At 42.3% G+C, this 27550-nt stretch overlaps 1 protein-coding gene across 3 annotated transcripts; it reads left to right on the top strand.

The window, feature by feature from the left end:
• Positions 1 to 208: 208 nt before the first annotated feature.
• Positions 209 to 24150, top strand: FMO4 (flavin containing dimethylaniline monoxygenase 4). Of its 3 annotated transcripts, none has more exons than XM_058540084.1 (10): positions 209 to 446; positions 1896 to 2030; positions 4607 to 4746; positions 6538 to 6726; positions 7362 to 7524; positions 13706 to 13848; positions 15062 to 15261; positions 16632 to 16984; positions 19457 to 19526; positions 21749 to 24150. In XM_058540084.1, exons 3-10 carry the CDS (start codon positions 4615 to 4617, stop codon positions 22167 to 22169), a joined length of 1671 nt encoding a protein of 556 aa, XP_058396067.1. In that variant the 5' UTR covers positions 209 to 446; positions 1896 to 2030; positions 4607 to 4614; the 3' UTR covers positions 22170 to 24150. The 3 variants fall into 3 exon arrangements, with proteins under 3 accessions (XP_058396067.1, XP_058396066.1, XP_058396068.1); XM_058540083.1 differs by having other exon boundaries at positions 1892 to 2030; XM_058540085.1 differs by having other exon boundaries at positions 1892 to 2179.
• Positions 24151 to 27550: the final 3400 nt, after the last annotated feature.

The raw sequence follows: 27550 nt of genomic DNA, 5'->3' as shown, positions 1-27550 counted from the left end.
TGTGATTTGGGGTGACTTGGCGCCCTCTAAAGGCTATAATGAGAACAAAGCGCTTACCACGTGCTTCCCTTTAAGTTTAGGACTCTGCCGGAACTGTGACGTTTAGGAGGGTGGGGGCAAGAGGCGGAAGTCGTTCATGTCCTTCGAATCCAAAAGCAGTATTCTAACGCGTCATTTAGCCCTCCCTTGAGATCACGGAAGTCTCAAGCTCTTGTCCTACACAACTTATTTTTCCTCAGTGATAACTTTCTGCTGTCATCAGCACAACAGGAAAGACTAATGGTTTTTGTTTTAAACTGAGAGCACTTTGATTCAAGTTAGCCTGCCTTTATTTTTCTTTTAGAACAGAGTTTGAGTTTCGAGATTTTCTTTTTAAAGACGAACACTATCTTTGACTATTGGCTTTGAGAAATAATTTGTCAGAGTATCTGCTCTATGCCAACAAGGTAAGTGTCCTGGATTTTTTTTTTTTTTTAATGGGGAAATGTTTCCAGAAGCTGCTTTTGCAGAGGATGAATATCCTCCTTGGTGAGTGCATTCCCTAAGAGTGAATGTGATTCTCTTCTTCAGGAGCCTCTTGATTAGGATTAAAGCAACAGAATGAAGGAGAAAGTGAGGAAGCAAAGGAACATTGTAAGAAAACAAAGTTATGATGCAGGGGGAAACCATCGACAGGAAGGTGTTGGTGAGAATAGCAGAATCATGAGACTTTCTGTGATTCTAGACTCATCTCTGATTCATCTGATGGATGAGATGGGAGTGCCAGACATTGGGAAACACAAAAGACTCCACAAGTGGTATGATAGGGAATCCTGTAACAAAGTCAGAGCATTGGTGGGGTGAAAATAAGAAATATAAACACATCAAATTCCAAACTCAAATATATCATAGTCGATTACGTGATTTGCAAATCACCCAAGTCTCTCCATGTCTCAAAAATGATTCCTACATTTTCTGATCTGTCGTGGGGTTTTCATGTTCAAAAGCCCAGTTCAATAGTTTAGGGCTTAATTCTGTTAAGGAACTAAATATAAGCAGCCTTTGAGCTACAAAGGACCTTATGGTTACAGCACACTTTATAGTTTACAAAGAGCTTGCACATTCTTATGTCCTCTGATCCTCCAAGCCTGCAGTATTCTTCCCTACCTTTCAATTCACATCTGTTTTTGGCACCAATTATTTGGCATTCATTTTTTAAAGAGTTCTTTCAAGCTAGAAGGGAACAAAGAGAAAACTACTAGAACCTTCTATTTTACAAATGTGAGAACAATTTCACGGGGAAATCAAGAATTTTGTCCAAGTTTATGCAGTTGGTTAGAGGCAGAAGCAGAATTAGAACTGAGATCTTCCAATTTCCATTTCACTCACCAACTGCCCTTGTTCACATAAAGATATTTTTTAAATGGCTGCCCCCACTCAGAAATTCATATTCTGTAAATATGGTAATTTTAAGAGGTGCATTCCCAATTTGTTTTTGCTGCTGGTTCAGTATCTAAGTCAGTCTGTAGAGGACAAGGTGTTTTTGCCCTGGAGAAACAGCCCACCCTGTGTCTCTGCCCACGTCTCCAGGCATAGCTAAACAGCCCAAGAATGTGTGCAAGTGTTTGTACCCAGAGCTCCCTGCCGCCATAGGACATCCCACATGACACAGAAGCTGTGTGTTGGCTTCTCTCCACACAGTGGCATCTCCTTGTGGACAGTCACTGGGTCTTTTATTCCTACTATTATTTAGCCACTGGCCATCATCTTTGGGGCTCCCACACCTGCCCTTAGTAGTACCCAGGGTGCGTCTGTTGAATGAATTAATTTGTCTCCAGTCTATTCACTGCAGCACATTTTGCATTTTACCAGTGCAGTTAGCAACCATTTCTTTCATGTTATTATTGCAAAGACAGAGCACAGCCAAGATCTGCCAACCCCAGACCTCCACCTACTGGCCTGGAAATTCCAGCATTCTTATTGGTGGAGCCATTTATTTCTGATTAGAAGCTGTCTAGACCTCCTACTCCTCAACCCAAAGGAAACCACAGGTATGTTTACCTACTTGTTCCCGAACTTGTTGATCAGTTTTATCTGTGTGAGCTGTCTTTTCGAGGGAGAAGAGAGGAAAGGAGGGAGACACGGAATTGGGGAGGAGGGAATGCACACTAAGTAAACATTTGGTGCTCGGCACTTTTGTGTAAGTCATGTCACTTTGTTTAAAACTGAAACAATCCTTCAACATGGGTATTTTTCTTATTTTATAAAAATCTTAAGGTGTTTAAGTCTTAAGGTGTTTAAGGTAAATACCTCTGGTCGTTCGGGGTCACATGGCTAGTCAGCTGCAGAGACAGAGTTCAAACTCAGTTCTGATGCCTCCAAAGTCTGTTCTCACTGCAGCCTACCTAGCTCTCCCAAATCAATAGAGCCTCCTAAATAAACCAAAGTCTAAGGGGAAGAAGTGTAAGTTTTGCTATAAGTAACAAAGCCAGGCACGAAGGTCTCAACCTTACAAAGGGCAGGATGGCAAGTAAGATTTGGAAACAGGCAGCCTTGAGACATACCTCTGATCCTCATTGCAAGTCCCTAGATCTGCTCCAGGTGAGTCCAAGGGGTCCAAGGGCTCAGAGGTCTTCTTCTGCCCCCGGTAAAGTCATAAATTTACTATTTCCGTGCCTGCGGGTCCTGATCTAAGAGGCAAGCTGCAAAGCCGTAGGGACAAAGTCCCCCAAGCCCGTGCCAAAGGTGCAGCAGCAAGCTGAGCACGGGGAGGGGAGAGGCTTAGTAGCAGGAAATCACAGGACACCTCGGCTCTCAGACCAACGAGATGCGCACATCCAGGCTCCGAGTCAGAGACCCAGAGACGCTTCAGACTTGGCCTCTTGCTAGCAGTGTGACCTCAAGTCATGTCAAATGAGGATGCTGTATGTTCTCCCATTTCCTGGTGCTTAGGGATCAATAAATATTTTCTCTCGTGGTTTCCCCAACTCAAATACCACTATGATAAGTGGCATAACACTACAGAAATCACATAAGGATTATACAGCAAGATCATTCTTCAAAAAGTAACTTGTGTTCAAAGGCAAAGTCAAATCAGTTATGAATATTTTATAAAACAAATGCTTGGAGGTCTCCACTGCTCTTGATGTGTTTTTTCAGTTGGCCAAGGGAGTTGAGGGAAAGGCAGCACCTGACACGTCAAGGGCCTGAGTGTGACATGATCCTGATTTGCTGGAATTAACTAACTCGTTAGCCCATCTGATCAAAGCCAAAGCTATGTTGAGGCGTACAGAAGCCCAAATTATAAAATCAAGAAAAACTGGTTAGAAATCTCCAAGACACATGTTTCCTCCAGTCTCCCCTGGCAAGCATGGGCATCCGCATTTCCGTATGACCTCATCTTGGACTCTAGAATGCCCCATATGACTTTCCTTGGGAACGTTGTTCTGTATTATGGTCAATCTTGCCTCTGTGTCAGGTTTAAGAACCTCCCTCAATTCATGAAATATCTTTGTTACATGATAGGACATGGCCCAGGACCAGCTGTTCTTCAGGACTCTAGATGCTTTGAATAAAAACTAACATTTATGCTGGGTGCCATTCCTAGAGTTCAGAGCAGCTAGGTGCCAGCAAAGGGCCCCTTTCTTACTAAGGGGATCTGAAGTCCCGAGGGGATCAAGGTCCCGGAACACTAGCTAATAATAGGAGCTAAATTTAACTGAGCACTTACTATGTAGCAGATACACTCCTACACCCTTCCAACATGTATCAGTCATTTAGTTTCATACAAATATTTAAAATAGGCATTGTTACTATTATTATTTCCACCTACATTTACTGATGATAAAACTGAGGCAGGGAGAAGATAAACAGGTAGCCCAAGGTCACACTGTTAATAAGTGAAGGATTTAACCTAAATCCTAGGATTTAAACCAAAACAGTCTGATTTCAGAGCCCACAATTTTTTTTTTTTTTTTTTTTTTTGGTGAGGAAGACCAGCCCTGAACTAACATCCGATGCCAATCCTCCTCTTTTTTGCTGAGGAAGACGCCCTGGGCTAACATCCGTGCCCATCCTCCTCTACTTTATATGGGACGCCGCCACAGCATGGCTTAACAAGCAGTGCGTCAGTGCGTGCCCGGGATCCGAACCAGCAAACCCGGGGCCGCTGCAGCAGAGCACTCGCACTTAACCACTTGCGCCACCAGGCCGGCCCCCAGAGCCTTCAATTTTTAACCAAGATGTCATTCTGCCTCAGCTCAAAGGTGAAAGGAGAGTATTTATATCACTGAAAAAGTTGGGTTCTGGCGGCCAGCCTGGTGGTCTAGTGGTTAAGTCTGCACATTCCACTTCAGTGGCCGGGGGTTCACAGATTCAGATTCCCGGCACGAACCAATGCACCGCTTGTCAAGCCATGCTGTGGTGGCGCCCCATAGAGAGGAGAGGAAGGTGGGCACAGATGTTAGCCCAGGGCCAATCTTCCTCAGCAAAAAAGAGGAGGATTGGCAACAGATGTTAGCTCAGGGCTAATCTTCCTCAAAAAAAAAAAAAAAAGCTGAGTTTTGTGACAAGGGCTCCCTTCCAGCCTTGTCATATAAAGAAGCTCTGCTCGACCTTCTTCCAACAGAGCAAACCATGGCCAAGCGAGTTGCAGTGGTTGGAGCTGGTGTGAGTGGCCTGTCCTCCATCAAATGCTGCTTGGATGAGGACCTGGAGCCCACCTGCTTTGAAAGAAGTAATGACATCGGGGGACTATGGAAGTTTACCGTGCGTAGTTCAGACCCTCCCACCTCCGTCAGTCGTAATCTGGCCGTGTGCTTTGTCCCTGCTCAGGTGTGGTGGCTTTAGCCTACTTTGGTGATCAAGTACGGCAGCAGCACACTGCCGCAACACAAGCTGGGGCATGGCGCCGTGCTAACGACACTGTGCGGGATGCAGTGTGATGGGGTGAACCTGGAGAACTGTCAGAGCAGGGGCAGGGACAGTGGGAAGAGAGAAGAAGGAAGAGTTGAGTCTGAGACGTACACGTAGAAGTTACGATGATTTCTAGACCATGGGCGTTCTAAGACGTAGCAGCGGAGTGTCACATTGGGTAAGCTGAAAGGCATTGTGAATATGGAGCAGAGGACTCTAGGGATGATGGAAGTTGGCATCAGGGAGTGGAGCCCCAGCCACCAGGCATTGCTCAGGTCTTTGGGAAGAGAATGGCAAAAGTGAGGCAAGAATCCAGACCTTGAAAAGTCGGGGTGGGGGGGGAGAAGCCTTCCCATTATCAGAAAAAGAGGAACCCAGGCACTGATCAACCCTTCTTAAGAGTGGAATATGCAGCCCAGTGGGATATGGTCAGGGCTAGGCCAGCCATTAGATGACATGAGCATTAGAGAGTGGGGCTGGAAGTGGCTAAATACCACCTGCCTCTGGCCAGGATTGGTCCTGGTTACTGGGCGTGGCAGGGTCTTCAGTGGGGATCGAGGGATCTGCCCCAGTGGTGGTGTGTAAGGTGTTAGAAGATGGGAAGCCCAAGTACTAAATGCTTCAAGGGGAAGAGAAGAGCAACATTCAGTGGGACCTCAGTGTGGGGCAGAGTACTTCAAACTGGTGTGAATGAGGGAAGCCTTCATGGAGGAAGTGGCATTTGCCAATCTTTGATGGATAGTGAAGAAAATAGAATAAGCAAATATATGTAAGCAGGAATGGTCACAACCCTAGGATTATAGTGTACTAGGAAAAAAAATTCTTATGATGTACTGAGAGTTTCATCAAGCCACCAAATGTCAACATGGAAAGAAAGTATTGGGTCTGGTTTGTGTACCTTCTGCTATTTGACCCCACGATTGGGTTGGTTTCCTTCTCCTATTCTAAAGCAGTCTAGATTAACTTTAGAAAATAATATTGAGTTAAACAAAAGGAAAAATACAAACTAAACATAATACCAATATCCACAGTGAGCACTATTAAAATTTGTATGTAATTTCTTCCAGTCATATGTATACTTTTTATTCAAAAACGCAATTGTAGTATTACTTTCATCCATTCAACAAGTACTTATGATGTCCCTCTACCAGGACACAATAGGGGACAACATAGACAGGGACCCCGCACTCCTTACAGTCTGGTGGAGGACAGAAACAGTAAGCAAATCATCACAATGCAGTGTGATCAGTTGTATGTTAGAAGTACAGGGTGTCGTGGGGCCACAAGAGCTACCTTATGCAGATCTGATGGGGCGTAGAAGGCTTCTTAGAGAAAGTGACGGCTAAGAAAAAGACTTGAAGGAGAAATAGAAATTAGTTGCAGCCACAAGAAGTTCATTGGTGCCTTTAATATAGATCATTTTGTTTTGTTGTTTTGGTTTTTGAGTGATGGAGATTGAGACGAGACAACAAGTTGAGCAGTCCATGAGAAAACAGAGGCTGCGAGTGCATGATGATTCTTTCATGAAGATTGAGAGAGTACAGAGGGACAAGGCTGGAAGGGGACATAGGTTGAAAGGGGGCTTTGTTTGTTTCTAAAATTAGTCTTCAATACCCCGTCAGGCTAACTATGCTTTCACCACAGGAAACTTCTAAAGATGGGATGACCAGGGTCTACAGGTCATTAGTGACAAATGTCTGCAAAGAAATGTCGTGTTACAGTGACTTCCCCTTCCAAGAAGATTATCCCAATTTCATGAACCAAGAAAAATTTTGGGACTATCTTCAAGAATTTGCTGAGCACTTTGACCTTCTGAAATACATTCAGTTTAGGGTAAGACACCTTGGGTTGTGAAGCTTGATGAGTAGGGCTGGCCCATTCAGCAATCTAGTGAAAATGGGATGCTTAAGTAAACTTCTTCCTGATTTTGTCTCTATATGAATAAGCCAGATAATAAAGACTCCTCATTTCTGCTTCTCATGTTTTCCTCAAACAAATCATTAAAATAATGAATTTCCTGATTCCTCCTCTAAATCCAAAACCTCTCATTCAGGATGAAATTTAGATTTTAGAGAGGAAAGGAAAAATCAGTTTTGTTCATGAAACCCATTGGGAAGACATGACTAGAAGTCTGAACCACAAAAATTATAATGGGTCAAAACTCATTTTCCTAAATTTTTCCAATGCATCCAGTATTGTAACTCATCTCCTTCTGGCCAGGAATAACGACTGAATGTTTCTTCCTCCCAATGAAGGCATTCGGACGTTTTAGGTCCTAGTCCATATGACTACTTTTGAGACTTGGCACAAGTTACTTATCTTCTCTAGGAAGAAGATAAACCAATATTGACAGATCTCCTATCATGGGACTGTCTTGGCCCACTCAAAATAACAGACATGTTTACCACACCAATCACTGCCTGAGGTCCCAAGGTGATTGGTAGAAAGTGTTTGTCTTTTGCTTTCAGACCACAGTGTGCAGCGTAACGAAGCATCCAGACTTCTCCGAAACTGGTCAGTGGGAAGTCGTCACAGAGACAGAAGGGAAGCAGGACAGAGCTGTCTTTGATGCTGTCATGGTTTGCACTGGACGCTTCTTGAATCCCCATTTTCCTTTGGAGTCCTTTCCTGGTGAGTAATTTCCACCCGATGCCTACTCTTCTGGGTTCTTCTCGAAGAAAAGTTACTGATTTGTAATTGGAAATAATTCCTAATGATTATCGACAAGTTTATATTCACCCTCAGAAATAATATGTAAAAAATAACTTTGAAAGATAGAAAGCACTATGTAGGTATCAGGTCTTGTTATTTACTTATTAATATAAATGTTATTATTATTTTTTAAGCTTTAGCATGCCTGTCTGATTCAAGTTCAGTGATCACATCAGGCTCAAAACTATCATATCTGTCATGAAAAAGTAAAGGCTTTGAGCTTTGTCACTGAATTACCGGTCATTTAAATCAGCAGCGACGGGCCGGCCCCGTGGTTTAACGGTTAAGCGCGTGCGCTCGGCTGCCGGCGGCCCGGGTTTGGATCCCGGGTGTGAACCGACGCACCGCTCCTCCGGCCATGCTGAGGCCGCGTCCCACATACAGCAACTAGAAGGATGTGCAGCTATGACAGACAACTATCTACTTGGAAAAATATAAATAAATAAAATCTTTAAAAAAAAAAAAAATCAGCAGCGACCTGTAATTTAATAACTTGAAGGAGGTGAGACTATAAGGAGACTTGACAGATTTTTTTTTTTAAGAAACAGACCAGAAATTATACATCCAAAGGAATATTTTCACCCTTCAAAATAGTCACCACCATACTAATCCATACATCTCTTATACTGGGGCCATCAACACAAAAGAGTTTTAGAAATTCCCTTTTGGAAATGCTTTTGACTCCAACAGCACATTCCTTTTAATATTCTCACAATTGGAAAATCTCCATCTTTTGAGATCAAATGAGGATTACTAAGATGTAGTGAAGCTACTCTTCTTCTGTCACTTGTAATTGGCCCTAAAGGCAATTGAGTAAGTGAAGTTTTGAAACTTCTTTAAGAAATTGAAAGAACTTCTAAGGAAGGAAGAGTGTGAGGAATAAAGCTTGCAAACCTTGACCAATATAAAAAAATGAAATATAAATCTTATAAATGTAATCTCAAATTAACAAAATGTGCTATTCAAAAAAAATGTGTTAAGAGAACGAGTGAGAATTCAATACATAATTTTACAAAGAAGCAATATTGTAAATAGTGGTTCATCTTCGGGCTTGCTGCTCCTCTGGGGGCTAAATACACAATTGCACAGTACTACAGGAATATATAACCACCTCCTCTGATAGTGTTTCTATGGGGAAATGTGTTACAAGTTTCAAACAACTGATACTTTTGGAATTTAGTGTCTTGTCGGGTTTGGGATGGCTCACCCTTTACTTCTAACTTCCTTTAGCTCCACTTAGACTATATGTAAAGAATGCTGCTGCAAAAGATCAATCAAGAGCTGAGAGGGGAGGAGCCTTGTGGCAGTGTAAAGTGTATCAACTGGCAGAGATGGTCCGAGGAAAGGGACTGGACAAACATAAAATAGAATAGCAAGGTGGTCTTGCTTGGATCATTTTGAGAGCAAACATTTCTATATACCTTAATGACCTCTGGGAAAAGAATGATTTCAATAGAAATATCCAGGTGCCCCTCTCTTTTGCCCTAAAACTCATATTATGGAGAAGGAAGAAACCCACTCCTATGGACTTCAGAGACTCCGGAGGAGGAGGTCTTTGTTTCTGACCAGGCTTTAGAAGGATCTGTTACAGGGTACACAAGGACAGATAATCCCAATTTCCTCTGTGTTCCCAGAGTGAGTATCTTGGCGAATGGACATGGTGTAAGGTTTCTGGGGAGTCCTGGTCTGCTGCAGTTCCCTCGGGCCAATGGCCCTGGATATGTGGCCTCTAGCATAATGGTTATGAACAAAGTTCTGGAGTGAAACAGCCTGGACCAAATCCTGGCACTGGTCGAATAATCTTGGGTCAACTTAATCTCTCTAAGCCTCATCCAAGTGGAAATGAGTTCTCTTCTTATAGAGGAGTCATGAGGATTAAATGTGATCATCCACATAAAATATTAGCATAGCACAGAGCACACAGTAGGCACTCTATAAACAAACATTAGTCACTACTGCTATGAGTCATGACCCACTGTGAATGATTACCCACCTTCTAAGAATTAGTCATAAGAACCTGCTTCCTAAGAGGCACGTGATTCCCCCAGACTAAGAAGTATTTACTCCTCTTGGTTAAGTTGTAACCCTGGCCTATTTCGGGTGGCGTGTCCTGAACTCCTTCAGTGGAAAAGTAAATATCTCAAACACCCCAGCAATCCAGAAAATAACATCAAGTAGCCTTATGATTCCCTCAAGGAAATGGCAAGGCATTGGAAGACAAAGCCCTGGCCAAAAGCCAAATAGTTTGGGAATTAATATAGCAATTTCTGTCAATCTTTACTTACACCAGAGTGCAAGAGAGCCACAGCTGTTTGGGTAATGATTTAAAATGCTGTCAAAACCACTCTGACATCTGGCTAAAGTTTACTCTTTTTAAGATTCTTTTTCTGCTTTTCACTAATACCACAGTATCTTTCACAAATAATGTTAAGACTAATGTCGAACATGAATGTTTTAGTTGGGAACATTTTCTCCATATAGAAAATATTAGGGCTATTTCTACCCTATCTATCAAAAAAATTCATAGAAAGGATAAGCTTTGTCTACAAGGTATCACCTTGTTTTTATGTATATGAGTTGCCTTTTACTTTTTTCTTGAATTAGTAGTTTTAATTTACCAAATAGATTCCTTTTTTTTTTTTTTTTTGGCACTGCATCTTTGACATAATCATTGACTCAGAACTACCTGCACATTCTAGACTTTTACATGGGTCCCCTGCTCAAATATGCAATTATGAAGAACCTATCATTTGCAAGGCATTGTGTTGCATAACATGAAAGATACAAAATCTATGAACCAAGGTGGGGCCCTCAAAAAGCTACTTTCCAGCAAAACCTCAGTAAATGGCTTGAAGCTCCATTCTCTAATGCATTCAGTGCACACGCTGTGTCACCTTCTCGGAACCCTCTAGTGCTCTTCTATTCAAATTGCTAATCATCCTTCAAATGTAGTCCTTTGAAAAAAAAAAATCACCTCCTCTAGGATGCCTTTCCTAGCTCAGTCTAGGCCAGATGCCCCACTGGAGCCATTATAATACCTCCTGTTCTGGGAGGCAGTATAGTATGCTTGACAGCTGAGCTCCAAAGTCAGATGACCTGAGCTCCTGTCCAGGCTCTGCTACTTACTGCATGGCCTTGGGCAAGTTGCTTAACCTCTCTGTGCCTCCCTCTCAGCATTAGTAAAATTGAATAATAATATTGTCCACTCTATGGGGTTGTGGTGAGGTTTAAATTAATTAATATGTATAAAGCCCTTAGAAGAGTTCCTGGGACTCGCATAATAGGGGCTAAATAAATGTTAGCTATTGTCTGTTTACTTATTTCTCACCAGAGATGAGCTCCTTGAGGGTAGAGACTGCCTTTTATCCTCACAACCCCTAAACCTAAACCTGGGGCATACAGTGTTGGAAGGGTGGGTCATGTAAGGTACAATTATTAACCAATTATATTTTTTTTCTTGTAGTGCCCTGCAGACCTGAACTGCGGGGCTTGTCCTTCCCTTGCCTCTGGTTGCAATTTGAGGCAGTTTCCACTGCTTTTCTGCTCACTCTCTGAGAAAGAAAAATCCTCTGATCACTTTAAAATCACCAAAAAATTCTCCTTTTCATAACCAAAATGTCCTCTCATGCAACTGTCAAAACTGGCAACTACACGTAATGGTGAAGCTTTGGGCTGACAGCTGCAGTGGGAAGAGATGGTGAACACGGCTTCTCCCTTTCTCTGCCAGTTCCTCCTCCCACCAGACTCTTCATCCACCAGCTGTAGTTTCTGAATCTTCCAGATTTGAAGTCGAGGGAAAGAGGAGAAGTATTGCAGGTCAAATGTTTTCCTTGACTGGTGCCAATCAGGTGCTAGTTTTCTCCAGCCTTGGAGATGTCTAAGATTGATGCTTTGTGGGGTACTTTAATAGGTTCTGCTTCAGAGAAATGCTTTGCTACTGGGGATCTCTCAGTGCAGCCCGTTGCTGCAGGCCACACACTCTTGAGCTGGCCACTTACAACTCCTTAAATCCTAGTTCCTGCGCAGGTCATCTCCACACAGACAATCTGTTAAGGTCTCATTGCCTGTCCCAATGGCTACCTTGTGCAAGGTCCCTTTAGAGTGGCATCAGACGGGCTCTCTCCTACATGGCTCTCATCTGGCCCATGTGAAATACTATGTATCTAACACTGCCAACCTGCTACCAGTGCAGCCAGCGGCCCTTGAAGGTGGTTCCAGTCACAGCCTTTCAGGCATGGGTCAAACACCAGTCTCTGTGCTCCATAGACTCCAAGAGTCAAGGTCTCACAGTGGTCTCTTTGAAGCCCGGTGAACCTGGCTCCATGTCAAAAGGATAGAAAATGCCACCTCACTTTAAATGCTTTCATGAAATTCTCCAATTTTCAACTCCTGGCCCACTTCAACTTCAAGTCCTTGTTAACTTTAAACAAATAGCCAGTTGTTTCTCCAGCAAAAACGAGTTTATTCAGGATCAGCAAAGCATTGCAATTTGGGGTCTGCAACCATGGTGAGCCGTGTGCAAGTCTCCCAGCAGCAAGGGGGTAGAGATTCTTTTATAGAGCGGAAGAGGAAGTTGGGAGTACTATTGTAAACAAAGAGTCCATTGGAGGAATTGAGAGTTTGATGTGTAGTGGCTTTTCATTGGCTGAGCTGTGACAGTCTCTCATTGGCTGAGCTTCTTGCCGGTCAAGAAGAGGAAGTCTTTCTTCTTCCTGTTGGGCTCTGCTGTGGATGTAGGGCATGAAAGCTTCCCTTTTTGGCCTCCTGACTCCAATTTAATGAGGTTTCTGTTTATTAATTTGACATCCTCAATGTGGGTGAGGGGCCAAGGATGACAAAACTGGTCTTCTATGTACCATTCTTTGCAAACTCTGCATAGTTGGTTTAGCACCTCACTTGGAATGTGGCAACTATTGTATTTAGTTTTCAGCTTTTCTGATCTCAGCAGGCAAAGAATCCTATTAAAAATCATGTTATATATAGTAGCTATTCAATAAATGTTATTGAGTAAATTAATGAATCAATGACTGAATGGTTGGAGAATGATATATTCTAGGAGATAGTTTCATCTTTGTACATTAAAATTTCAAAAGTACTTGAAGCATTGTGGTGGGAGGCTGCCAGGTCCTCTAAACTGCAGAGCTTCCCTCTCTGAGTCTTTGTCAGTGCTTTGTCTCATCCATCAATTGGTCTAATGGTCACTGTCACTGGCCCCATCACTGTTGTTTCCTCTGGCACCTCTCATAATTTTCATTATAATAATGGAATAATTTCCATTGCTGCAGCCTCCACTGTAAAGACCTCTGCTTCCACTGTTACTACCATTCTTAGTTTATGTGAATCCATGATTTATGTCTTTTATGTATGCCACAGAGATAATTACCAAAAATAAATAAAGAGGAGAAATATTTGGTAGCCCTTCTCACATATGTAAATATCATAAGTGATACATCCATTTGCAGAATGTTAGGAGCTTGCAAGTTGAGTCAGAAACACAAATATAAATAAAAATAAAGTCTAAATGAGCATACAGTGTATTAAAGCATTAAGCATACAATAAAGCATAAAGTAAAATAAGCATAAGGTATAAGTAACAGCCTAAATCACAAGAATAATTACTTTATTTACACAAGAACTTGCCATAAAATTTCTTTTGTGGAAAATTTTAATTGAGTTAAAATTCAATTTGTAAACATGTTATATACACAAATCACATTCTTATAGCATATATCTATTAGGTAAAATAACTTGCATCAATAATCTACTCCTTGCCCAGGGTGTTCAGGGTCGTGCGTAAGACATTTCTTATTGTCTGCAGTAAGCTTGATTTCCCTAAGTAATGGCTTTAAAAGGAAACACTGATACAGAATATAAGTTCTCCTATATTTTTAACAAGGCACGGTGTACTAAATCTATATCTGGGGGCACGGCATCCAACAGGGTAGGGGATGATATGCTGGTTCTGCTTCCTGCAATTAGCAGCAGGAGCAAAGCGCTGCCATGTTTCTGGGACTTCTCTTTTCCCACAGACCCTATGCCTGCATACTAGGGAATTATAACTTTAAATATTTCTGATTTTCTGATCCCTCCTTCCACTCAGGAATCCATAAGTTTAAAGGCCAGGTCCTGCACAGTCAAGAATACAGGATCCCAGATGGCTTTGAGGGCAAACGCGTCCTAGTGATCGGTCTTGGGAACACCGGAGGGGACATTGCAGTGGAGCTCAGTCAAATCGCAGCTCAGGTACACCTCTCTGAATCCATGCCCTTACTGCCAGCATCATTTCTGGTGACCGGAGAGAGGTATTCAAGATTATAAAACACACTGGCCAGTTGCTAAATTATGTGGACACAGAGTGAGGAAAAAAACCTCTGATATCCTTAAAGCTACTCATGATCCTCCCTGAACTATTTAAGAATCCATGCTTTACAGAACTGAGCCATCTCCGAGAAAGGTCTAGGAAAATTGTGGATGCCAGACCACGAGGCATTTTTCAGAGATGCTCCTTCAGAAACAACACTAAATGGGCAAATTGCTCTAGCCAGCCCAATTATCTTTCTTTTACACTCTCTCTTTGTAATTCTGGCAAAACTTCCGTGTAAGAATAGAAAGGGGAGGTTGTTTTCTGAACATCTCCCAATTTTCTATTAGAAGTCAGATTTAGGGGGGCCGGCCCCGTGGCTTAGCTGTTAAGTGCTTGCGCTCCACTACCGGCAGCCCGGGTTCAGATCCCAGGCGCGCACCAACGCACTGCTTGTCTGGCCATGCTGAGGCGGCATCCCACATACAGCAACTAGAAGAATCTGCAACTACGACATACAACTATCTACTGGGGCTTTGGGGAGAAAAAGGGGAAAAAAAGGAGGAGGATTGGCAATAGATGTTAGCTCAGAGCCGGTCTTCCTCAGCAAAAAGAGGAGGATTGGCATGCATGTCAGCTCAGGGCTGATCTTCCTCAAAAAAAAAGAAGTCAGATTTATACTTTGTTTTAAGATAAAAGCAACTGTTACTTTGCCCAAGAAGTGTACATAATGATTTTAGAAAGTCCAAGCATAGATTCACAAATCAGAAATCTATTCCACTTTAACATAAATTATAGGACAATGATTAGATCCAGAAAGAATAGATTTTTATTTAATTCAGTTAAAATTGCTTTCTCAAAACTGCACTTTAAATTCAACATTATTTGCATTTTGAAAAACTGCGTAATTACTGGTACTACAATTCTTTATATTAAACATGATGAAAATACTTAACAGATATATAGGTCAGGTCAAAGTGATTTGTGAAAACAATGACGGAGGGAGAAACAGATAGTGGTTTGTAGATCAATGTACAAATTCACCAGGCCTCTGTTGCTATAAGACCAGAATATTATAAGACTGTTTGAAACACATGGAAGAAAAATACTACAAAATGATGGACATGTATTTATCCTTCTTGCCTTACTTTTTAGGTACTTCTCAGTACCAGAACTGGTAGCTGGGTTCTGAGCCGCTCTTCAGAAGGAGGCTATCCATTAAGTATGATGGCTATAAGAAGATGCCATAATGTTATTGCACAAGTTCTGCCTTCATGTTTACTGAAGTGGATTCAAGAGAGGAGGAGTAATAAAAGATTTAACCATGAGAATTATGGATTAAGTATTCCAAAGGGGTACTTAAATTTTTTTTATTTAATGATAAAATTATTGAATCAGTATTTCTCATTCTATTTTATTCAGAACTCAAAATGTTCAACAATTGTGATGCTGTCTTTGTTTATCCTGTTCTAAGCTTATTTCCTTAATACAATGTCCATCAGGTACCACAGTAGTTCTTGAAATAGGAGTATTCTCTGTCTGGTAGCAAAAATAGTAATTCATGAGGCTAGAAGAAAATGAAACATGAAAACTTTTCATTTCCAGCTTGAAAATCAGGAAATTTAAATTGGCTTTGAGGAATTTTCGAATGGTTGTCACCTACAAATATAATATTTGCAGTATCAGTGAGTACAGATGGCCAGCTCTCACTAACCTTTAATAAATGTCTACTCTGGCTAAATGATTAGAGGTATGAATTTCCAATAGGAATTCCTGGAATTATGTATTTTAATATACATCTGTATAGAATTGCGCATTGGCAAGAAAAAGAAAACCTTTGAAATGCATGTAAGGTCATTAAATGTTTTTTTTTTTTCTTTTTTTGCTGGGAAAGATTCGTCCTGAACTAATATCTGTTGCCAATCTTATTCTTTTTTTTTTCCCCCTCCCCAAAAGCCCCAGTACATAGTTGTACATTCTAGTTGTAGGTCCTTCTGGTTCTTCTATGTGAACCACCACCACAGCATGGCAACTGACAGACTAGCGGTGTGGTTCCACGCCCGGGAACCGAACCTGGGCCACCAAAGGGAAGCGCCACAAACTTTAACCACTAGGCCATCCGGGCTAGCTCTAAATGCAATTTTTATTATATGATTGACCTAAATATTTTTCTTTGGTGAGATATATTTCAACTCATAAGGAAAATTAATGCCAATAGATGATTTGATATGTAAATTTTATAAAGACATTATGTCTGCTGTGATTGGGTAGAATGATATTCATAATGAAAATATTTATCAGTATAAACAGATTCAGACTTTTTTATTTTTATTCAAAAAGTTTCTTACTCATTTTCTCTTTGCCTAATGTCAATTCTTTGAGGCCCAGGTGATGTGAGACCCAAAACTGCTCATCACACGGGTTGTTGTGACTCAAGCCTGACACTCCAAGGAAAGCATTGCTCCAGAAGTTAATTCCAAGAGATAGAGAATTGTAAACCCCAGGCAGGAAAGAGTAGGTTTAGTCATTCTCCACATGCCTCCTAGTGGAAGAAGGGAGACAAAACCTGTTACAGAAACAGTAAGTCAGGGAACTTTGAGTGAGACATCGGTCAATTCGCTCCCTTGGCTTGGCAGACAATTTCCTTGAATTAACCAAATAAATCATTGGCTGAGGGGTCTCATAGATACAACTACAGTGAGTAATTTTCTCCTCTGTGTCAAAGGAAAAAACCAAAATTTATTGTGAATGATGAGCTGCCAACCTGTATCCTCTGTGGGACAGTCACCATGAAAACCAGCGTGAAGGAGTTTACAGAAACCTCCGCTCTCTTTGAAGATGGGACAGTGGAAGAAAACATCGATACTGTGATCTTCACTACGGGATACACATTTTCTTTTCCCTTTTTTGAAGAACCTCTCAGAAGCCTTTGTACAAAGAAGTTGTTCCTGTACAAGCAGGTCTTTCCCTCAAACCTAGAGAGGGCAACACTAGCTCTCATTGGCTTCATTGGCCTGAAAGGATCCATCTTGTCAGGCACGGAGGTCCAAGCACGATGGGCCACACGAGTATTCAAAGGTACCTCGACTCCATTTAAAGCCCTGGTGATCAACTGAGTCTTCAAATTAGTGCCCTGTGATTTAGCCAAAATCAAGCAGATGTGAGCTAAAGTAACATAAAATATCAAAAAAAAAAAAAAGTTTAACGAGTAATTAATTTTATATGTGTATAATATTATGATGGATGTGCTTATGTCACTAATGTGGCTGAGTGGAAAAAGAGGCTTGACTCTGTAGATGGGATAAATTTGGACAACAGAATATAATCACATTCTTCAGATTACCTGAAATTATTGGAAGCTTCAGGATCCTATTCTGTTCTGGTCTACTCCAGTCTAGTCTAGTCTATTTACTCCTAAGCTTTTCCATTCATTACTAGAAGTAGAATTTTACATTGCTTCCAAAGAAAGATATCAGAGTAACATTCACTGTAAATAAAGTTGGGATCTGAGGAGATAAGAACCTTTAAGAAATGCCTGTAAAAATATTCTAGACACTGGACACTAACTGCTGTTGTTATCACTGTAAGAGCACAGGTGACTGGGTCCAATCCCAACTCTGAAACTCGTTGGCTTTGTGAGGATCTCGCTCAATCTCAGCCCCTTCATCTATAAAATGGTGATATAAAGCCTCTTTTACAAGGATGTTGTAAAGTGGGTAATGTCTACAAAGCAGTTAGCACGGTACTCTGCACCCGGTAAATGCTCAGGAGGTGATGGCTGCTGTTCTTCCTGTTCCTATTATTATCACTCCTCCCTAAAGTAGGGCAAGTCTTAGATTAGTAAGCATTTTAAAGAATTGCATTTGTATGATTTTTAAATATAAACAGCAATCACAATTGGGCCAACCAGCTGTCCTTTAGCAGAATTTTGTCCTTAATGGATAAAAACAATCACCAATAATTTATAAATAGCACATAACACAGTACTAAGTAGTTTCGACTTCTATCACACTGTACAAATGTAAGAGATATCAACCATACCTCAAAACTGTATGTTGGGGCCAGCCCGGTGGTGCAGTGGTTAAGTTCGCTCACTCCACTTCAGCGGCCCGGAGTTCGCAGGTTCGGATCCCAGGCGTGGACCTACACACCACTCATCAAGCCATGTTGTGGTGGCATCCCACATACAAAATAGAGGAAGACTGTCATGGATGTTAGCTCGGGGACAATCTTCCTCACCAAACAAAAAACAAAATTGTATGTTCTCCTAAGTGGGCAAATATGTTATTTGAATGTCAGGGGGAGGTGAGCCAGGAGGAAGAGGAGGAGCTTAGAAAATCTCATTTATTTACATTACAGAAAAATTCCACAGCCTTTCATTAAATTGTCACATATTTTTATTTCTTTAAGACCAATTAAAGTGCTTTCACAGCATTATCCAATTACATTAAAACCACAGAAGACTTTTTTTTTTTTTTTAAAGATTTTATTTTTATTTATTTTTTCCCCCCAAAGCCCCAGTAGATAGTTGTATGTCATAGCTGCACATCCTTCTAGTTGCTGTATGTGGGACTCGGCCTCAGGATGGACGGAGAAGTGGTGCCTCGGTGCGCGCCCGGGATCCGAACCCGGGCCACCAGCATCGGTGCGCGTGCACTTAACCACCAAACCACGGGGCCGGCCCCAGAAGACTTTTTTTTAAAGTACTTTATAATGAGCTCAAAAATGCCTATCAGAATGAGAGAGCTGACAAGACAAAACTCAAGTTCGCACCATAGGAGGAATTGCTTCACCAGAGAGCCTCCAAGAGGCAACCCAGGAACCACCAAGTTAAGTCTTTCTGGCTTTTTACAGGATAAATGGGACCCTAGTGGCAAATACACTAGAGAGCTAAGTCAGACCTATCTCATGTGGACAGTAACCCCTCACCCTGGGGTGGGCACTTGGCACCTGAAGGGGCACGACTGGGCAGCAAAGCAGAGTCCAGGTGGTAAGACTGTAGATGGGAGATTGGGAACAAGCACGTCCTCTCAACTCAAGCAGACGGAGCCTCTGTAAGACTGAGAGACTGCCAGGCCCTTTCCAGGCCTGAGGCTCCCCGTGTAACAAAAGTGAAGACGTGCCAAAGCAGGGTTATAAAAATGGGGTCATTTTAAGTGTTTCCATTGAACCAACTAATAGCTATAACACACACACACACAAATACAATGTGGGGGTATATAAACCATATAATATAAATAATATGAGATGTAAATATATATAATATGAGAGCAGATGAAGGGAGTGGTGCAGATGACCAGTGAGGACCAGGCTGAGGGCTGGGCCACAAGGCGTCCATCCTCACAATTCTGGCTGTAGAGATCCCTGGTTAAGTGAGTTTGGAGGGGGATCTTACCTCCAGAAAATGATCTTCTGCACTTGGATTCCCTTCTAAGCTTTGACTATCACATGTCCTGAGGTTGGAGCAGCGGGAGGCCAGACATGACCAGGAAAAGAACTCAAAGGAAAAGCCATGTGTGACTTTAATGTTGTTTCCAATTTTTCTCACAGGACTCTGCAAGATACCCCCATCCCAAAAATTGATGGCTGAGATTGCTAAAAAGGAGCAACTCATAGAAAGGTAAGAACTATAGCTTGCTACAGGGAAAACTTACCAATATATTCCATTAAAAAAAAAAGATTCTCAATATAAAAGCCATTCCTAGAGAAGCAGTATGGTGGGTTTGAAATAACTGCATTAGGGGTCAGAAGAATATGTTTTTAGTCCTTACTCTTACATCAACTAGATTTGTGGCCATAGACATGTCAGTTGGGGGCACCAGGCCACCCCAGTGGAACACAGGGCTGGCCCCCAGCAAAGGGCAATCCTGTCTTCACTTGAACCTGGAACTCCATTTGGTCTTTGTTCTCCTCTCTCTCAGGATGCTCTTTGTCCGCACTTACTGGTGTCTCCTCTTCCTCACTCCTAAAAATTGGTGAACCCAACCTTAATCCTCAGAGCTCTTCTCACTTCTGTTAACACTCACTCCTAGGCAACCTCATCCAGGCCCCTGCCTTCAAATGCCACCATATACTCATGGCTCCCAAACTTGTGTCTCTAGCCCAAATCCATCCCCAGAACTCCAGCTCCCTCTAGATATCTGCACTAAGATATGTAAAAGGTATCTAAATTTAATATGTCCAAAAACTAACTCTCGACCTCCACCACCCCCCCGCCCATCCTGCACATGGGCTTCTCTGAGACTTTTCCGCTTCTCAGTCAATGGCTATTCATTCCAGTTGATCAATCAAAAACCCTGGAGGGATACTTTTCTCCTCTTTTTCTCTCACACCCCCACCAGAAAATACTGTCAGCTCCTACCTGCAAATAAATCCAGAATCCAGACCCTTCTCTTGCCCCTGCTGCTGCCACCCCAGTCCAGGCCACTTCATCTCTCACCAAGACACTTGCTGTCACCTCTTATCTGGTCTCCCTGCTTCTACTCTGGCTGTTGTCTTGACACCACACCAAGAGTGAACCGCACCGCATTGCTCTGCAAAACCCTCCGATGCTTCCAATTTCACTGCCAAGAAACTTCCCTGCAGCTCCGCAGCTCGACGGAGCAACCAGCTATCTCTATGCCCTCCTCGCCTACCGTTCTCCCACCTCACCCACACTACTTCAGTCACTCCAGCCTCCGCCCTGGTCCTCAACATGCCAAGCATAGCCGCCTCAGAACCTCTGCACTTACTGTTCCCTCAGCCTGGAATGTTCTCCCCCTCAGATACCTGCAGGCTCCCTCTGCTCAAATATGGCCTCATAAGAGAGATGCCGTCTCTAGCACCACCATATACAATGGCAACCCACCCAGTCTCGTCATTGCCTCTCCCCCTTACCCTCCTTTGTATTTCTTCATAATACCCGTTACCACCTGATATATTACATATCCCCTTGGCTGTTTTTTTATACCCTGTCGATTTCCCCCATTAGAATGTAAGCTCCTTGACAGCAAAGACTTTGTCTTATTCCCTGTTGAACACCCAGCACCTAGGATGGTGCCTGTCATGTGAAAGATACTCAATATTTATTTATTGAATGAGTGAATGAATGACTTTGGGACATCATGAAAGTTTACCAACAACAGAAATAGTTAGGAATAAAGCCTTCAGATACATTATACTCATACAGATATACTTGTATCATAGGCTATACTCACATACTCATATCTGTGTCACGTTTAGTACCGATACACCAAGTATGGCCCTCTCGACTCGCAATTAACATCAATAAAAATAATTTAGGGGCCGGCCAGGTGGCGCAAGCGGTTAAGTGCGCGCGCTCTGCTGCAGCAGCCCGAGGTTCGCCGGTTCGGATCCCGGGCGCGCACCGACACACTGCTTGTCGGGACATGCTGTGGCGGCGTCCCATATAAAGTGGAGGACGATGGGCATGGGCCAGTCTTACTCATCAAAAAAGAGAGGAGGATTGTTAGATGTTAGCTCAGGGCCGATCTTCCTCACAAAAAATAATAATAATTTAGGTGGTCACATATGTGATGCTTTCTGGTCATGTTCATTCATTCAACAACTATTGTATTTGGACCGATCAGATTTTGTGCTCATATGAAATTCGAGAACCTAAAACATTATTTAAAGCTCCTCTCGCAATTGCCTCCTTTAACCATCTCCTTTAATAAAATTAATTACCCTCACAATTACCCTCTGTAGATAAACTCCTCTTATTTTTTTCTTTCCAACATAGAAAAACATTTCCAAACATAGTTTGACTCCAATAAAAAGAAAGAAAATGGCAGGAGGAATATAACTTGAGAATGAAAAGTGATCCATCTTTTTTCCTCTCAGGGGGGTGATGAAAGATAGCAGTGAAGACAAGCTCGACTTCATTTCCTACCTCGATGACCTCACTGCATGCATAGGCGCGAAGCCCAATGTCCCATTTCTCTTCCTCAAGGATCCCAGACTAGCTTGGGAAGTTTTTTTTGGACCATGTACTCCTTACCAGTATCGCCTAATAGGCCCTGGAAAATGGGATGGAGCCAGAAATGCCATCCTGACCCAGTGGGACAGGACACTGAAACCCTTAAAAACTCGATTTGTTCCTGATTCCTCCAAGCCCGTCTCCATGTCACATTACTTAAAAACTTGGGGGGCACCTGTTCTACTTGCTTCTCTTCTTCTGATCTGTAGATCTTCACCTGTTTTGAAATTGGTACAAGATAATCTACAGGATAGAATTTCCCCTTACCTAGCAAGTATCTGGTGAGGATGAATCTGGTTGGTTACAAGGGTTACACCAATCATATTAATTCCATCTCCATATATCTTGTGCAGCCCTACTCTCCTCTCCATCATCACTACTATCATCCAAGGTCAGGTCCAATCATCTCTACTATCATCCAAGGTCAGGTCCAATCAACTCTTATCTGAATTATTGTAATGTCTTCTCTGGTCTCAGAACCTCCTTTCTTGCCTCCCTTTCCAATCCATATTCTACTCTGCTGCCTAAGAAATTATTCTAAAATAAAAATATTGTCACTGTTTCCATCAAAATCCTGGTGGGAATAAGATGGCACTCAAACTATGTAATTTGTGGAAATTTTAATCTAGAGATTATTTCAAAAAGTTTGGGCAGAGCATAGAGAAATCATAGGGATAATGAAATACCCTCAGACTAGTAACAGCAAGGTATTTTTACCATCCCTAGGCCTAATGAGGCAAGGGGAGAGAGCAATTATGAGAGAGAGAAGGAGAGGTTGACGATGTAGAGGGGGCCACCTCTCAAGAGCTGTGACCTTCAGCTGACAGACAAAGGCGGTCCATGGTGACCCCAAAAGTACAGAGCTGGGGAAATAAATTGCCTGACCTTATTCTCTTCCCTCTCTCTGATCCCCTGCCCTGGCTCCCCAATGGCCTAACCTAACCAAAACTCAGAGGGCAAGGTTGCTGACTGTTGTGGATTGAATTGTGTCCCCCAAAAAGATATATCCAAGTCCTAACCCTGGCATCTGTGAATGTGACATTATTTGGAAATAAGATCTTTGCAAATGTAATCAAGTTAAGATGAGCTTATACTGTAGGGTGAGCTAGATCCACTATGACTGTCCTCATAAAAAGAGGATAAGCGGCCAGCCCGGTGGCACAAGTGGTTGAGTGCATGTGCTCTGCTGCGGCGGCCCAGGGTTCACCGGTTCAGATCCCAGGCACGCACCAACGCGCCGGTTGGCAAGCCATGCTGTGGCAGTGTCCCATATAAAGTGGAGGAAGTAGGGCATGGATGTTGGCCCAGGGCCAGTCTTCCTCAGCAAAAAAAAAAAAAGGAGGATTGGCAGATGTTAGCACAGGGCTGATCTTCCCCACCAAAAAAAAAAAAAAAGAGGATAAGACATACAGACACAGACACACTGGAGGATGCCATGTGAACACAGGCAAAGATTGGAGAGATGCGTCTACAAAGGATCGCCGAGCAAGCAAACACTGGAAGCTAGGAGAGAGGCATGGAACAGATTCTCCCTCAGAACCTCCCAAGGGAACCAACCCTGCCCACCCCTGGGTTCCAGACTTCTAGCCTCCAGAACTGTGAAGGAATAAGCCACCCGGTTTGTGGTACTTTGTTCCTGCAATCCTAGGAAACTAATACACTGACTGATGTCGTCCGTGGAGGTCAGCTTCCTAAGGCACGGAGCAAAGCAAAGATGATGGAGAGTGTATATGGAAGCGCAAACAGGAAGGATCCAGTGCAGACATGTTGTTTTCCAGTTTAAAATCCTTCAAAGCTTCTCCCTTGGTTAGAGATAATAATCCACATTCTTTGGCCTAGAAGAGGAGACCCTTCATGGTCTAAGTCCCTTTGCCCACGTCACCAGCATCCTGTCCTGCAGCTTCCCCCACTTCAAACCCTACCATCCAGTACCACCAAATGACCTCCTCACTTTGTCATACCTCCTTACTTTGGCACAAGCTGCTGCCTCTGCCAGGCGCGAGAATCTACCCCTGACTATTTGTCTTTCAAGGGAGTGCTCAATTCTCTCCCTCTGTGAAGCCTGCCCCAAATCCCCAAAGCAGAGTTGACCACCCTGCATAATGAATGCCCCTCAGGTACTGTTGTTATTGCTCTTTTCCTACTGTAGTACAATTTCCTTTTTGTATCTGCTAATAAATGGTGAGTTCCTGAGAGGAACCATGTCTTGTTCAGCTAAAACACTGCCTGATACAAAGTATTGCTAAATAAATATTTGATGATTGAACAGTGGCCTCATCGGCTGACATTCCTTGTCTGTCCTCTTCTAGCCCACATTCTATTCTTCTGCCAACATGATAAATTACCTCAGCCAAGCAGATGGACCAGGACGGTCCACCAACAGCTAATTTTACAAGTGAAAGGCAATCCATGTGGCAATTAGAGTAAATACAGTTATACAGTAACTGGGAGCTGTGTGTGCTGGTTGAAAGAACTAACTCTGGAATTTGACCTGGATTATAATCCCAGGTCTGCCATTAGCTGTGAGGCCTTGGCCAAGTTACTTAGCCTCTCTGAGCCTCAGTGTCCTCATATGGAAAATGAGGAGAAAGGTAATAATAGTACTTACCTCAAAAGCAAACATTAAGTGAGACCATAGCGGGGGTTAGGTACACAGTAAATTAACTATTAATAGCTGAAGAGTCTGAGGACATCTTCAGTTCTCTGAATTAAAGAATTTGAAACCTGTTGCCTGGCTCTGTTCCCTGTTGCCTAGGCAGAAAGTATGGCCTTTGCTCCCCTTGGATTCCGCACTAGCACTTTCCAGCTAGGATCACTCTTTTGTCCTTGTGTCTCCCACTAAACCACTGAGGCCTGTTGCCACCACCATTGCTGCCGCCACCACCACTCCACCCATGTGCTCCTCAGATGGACCCTCCAGAACAGGTAGCAGGTAAACATTAGCAAAGAAGGAATTGTTCTCAATCATTAGGAGTGGACCTCTGATATAACTTGTTGATATGTCTAGGTGTTTATAGACAACATCACCCCGTAGAAGGGGCACCTAATTCCAAATCTTCAAAACCAACTAAAGCTGGTCAACAGGAGCAATGTCACGTTTAAGCTTTCTCTACCCAAGTTCTTGAAGGAGAAAGCGGAACTGAGATGTCTTCATTTGCTCATTATATATAACGTTGCTATTTTTTTCATGTATTAATTTTTAGACGAGAAAGCAAAGACTCAGAGAAGTTAAGTAATTTGCCCTGATTCACACAGCAAGTAAGAGACAGAACAGAGATTTGAACTCAAGCATACGCAACCCTAAAGCCTAGGCTGCCTCCCTAGTTGCCTTGGGAGACAACTCTTCCATTCGCCCCTTACCACCTCAGTTTGCTTGTTGATGAAGCCCCAAACTGGACACCTCCTCCCTGAACCTTGAATAGACTTATAAATATTGTACTTATCATGCCTATGACCCCAGTTCTCAAAGAACAAGCGTACCAGAAAAAGGCCATTGCAAGTGAATCATTTCAAATGGGAATCAAAATTTCATAGTAAATAGTTGGGGAGGGCGGATTTAGGTTTTACCAAGACTTGAACTTTAGAAATAAAACCAGAAATTACAAAACTAAGTTTGCTTCATCTTTTATTTAACCAAATTTTGATTATAATTGTGACTATATGCTAACGGGAATTGCCTAATTATCTGACAATTTATATAACAGTAAGGTAAAACATCTACCACCTCATACGTTCTCATAATATTCTTTACTTCATGTTTGACTTCCAAAGCAAACTTATAAGATTGGTCATTTTGTAAAAGTTTCCGAAGTTTTCATTGATTTTACCAATAACTCTTCTAATTCTTTCATATTTAAATCACTCTCTTTTGAAACTTCTGTCTTCTCATCATGCTTATCAGTTATCTCTATTTCATTCTTAAAATTTCTTGCATGATTTAACTCTGCTAGATCCAGATTTGCCAATAGATCAGCAGTTCTCCAATACTACCTTTATCTACTTCACGAAATCCTTCTTATTTTAAAGGATTTGTAATTTCACTTGCTGTTATATATTTTGCATTGTATGGTATGCAATATCAAACAAGCATTAGAGATTGACCACAAAGACATTGATGAAGACATCCAGAGTAGACTCTCCTGATGAGTAAGGATATGTGTCTGAGACAAAATAAATTTTTAGGTGGTCAGTTAATTCATCAATTCATTCAACAAATATTTATTGACTACCAACTGGGTTCCAAGCCCTATTCTAGACCAGGAGCATACAGCAGTGAATAAAAAGAGAAAACATTCTTGGCTTCACGGAATTTATAATCCAATGTGAGAGGCAGAAAATAAACAATAAAATGTTGGATAGTTGTAAGTGCCAGGAAGAAAAATAAAGTAGGTTTAAGAGACAGGGAGTGATAGGTGGTTAGATAAGAGGCTCAGACAAGACCTCTTTGAAGAAGAGACTCTTGAAATATCCTCATCAGAACTTGCAAGAAGTGAGGATAAGACCCACGTGAATATTTTACAGAAAGCTGTTGTTTCAGGCAGAGGGATCAGCAAGGAGAACCCAAGGCAGGAATGTCAGAAGAACACTTTGCAACCTTGTTGACATTGTGACACACATAGAAAATGATGCTGTTTGTATGCCACACTGGAATAAACTAGGAGGGTGGGGGCATAATTCCTAATTAAGATTTTTAAGGACAATCTCTTTAAGTTGCCACAAGCTGGTGTGAAAATAATGTTAAGACCATTTCACAGCCGTTCAAAAAATCACAACGGTTGAAATATTTAAAGAATGTAACATTTATTTCTTTTCTTTCATCGATAAATGTAACATTGAAAGTCTTTTGTATTATAGGAATAGATTCAAGTCCAATCAAACTTTTTCAAAGCAAGTAATTCAAATAAGACATAGCTCGAATAAGTAGAAGGAGCGTGCTTGGTTAGAGTATTCCCCCTGCAGGCAACTTGGATGCACTGAAAGGGCTCATTGGCCACAAATGCACAGAATTATCTATTATATGTGAAGATAGAATGGGAGTTGCACCCACCAGGAAACCCCACCTACTCCCTGCCCCCTCAACACCCCACCCACCATCACCACCATTCATACCAACGCACCATACCAACTCCGCCAGCAAGTCCACGGCCCCTTGTCCACAGTGGGCAATGGCACACTCTACAGGTCCTGGTGAAATAACTGCCCGGGTGGTTCAGCTCAAACCTTAGAGCAGCCGGGGGAAGCAGCAAATGCAGCATTCCTACATCATGCTTGCCCCCTGACTGGATGATGCAGAGCACACTGTCAGAAAGGCTGCTCTCAGTCTCAGACCCCTGCCCAGGGGCTCTGGTGGCCCCTGGTCTCACCTGGCCAACCTGAGGGCTAAGGGGATCAATTTCTCCAGCACAGTGGGTGGGAAGCTTTGTGTTAGAAGACCTGTAAGAAGAAAATGTGACAGAGTGAAAGGGATGGGGCAAGAAAGCGGAAGGAAATGAAGAATAATACTAAAACATTCACTAGTGAATATTTTTGTATTATGACAATTTCACTTTCCTATAGTCTTGTAACTTGAGAGATTCCAATAACAACCCTCAGATAAGAAAGACTCCTTGTGATTATTTCTTTACATCTCCTCTAGGTTATGCATTCTCAGACGGCAGGAACTGATG

This window comes from Diceros bicornis, chromosome 4 (assembly GCF_020826845.1).
Source record: "Diceros bicornis minor isolate mBicDic1 chromosome 4, mDicBic1.mat.cur, whole genome shotgun sequence".
Classification (NCBI taxonomy): Eukaryota; Metazoa; Chordata; class Mammalia; order Perissodactyla; family Rhinocerotidae; genus Diceros; species Diceros bicornis.
This window is presented reverse-complemented; position numbering and strand designations above follow the sequence as displayed.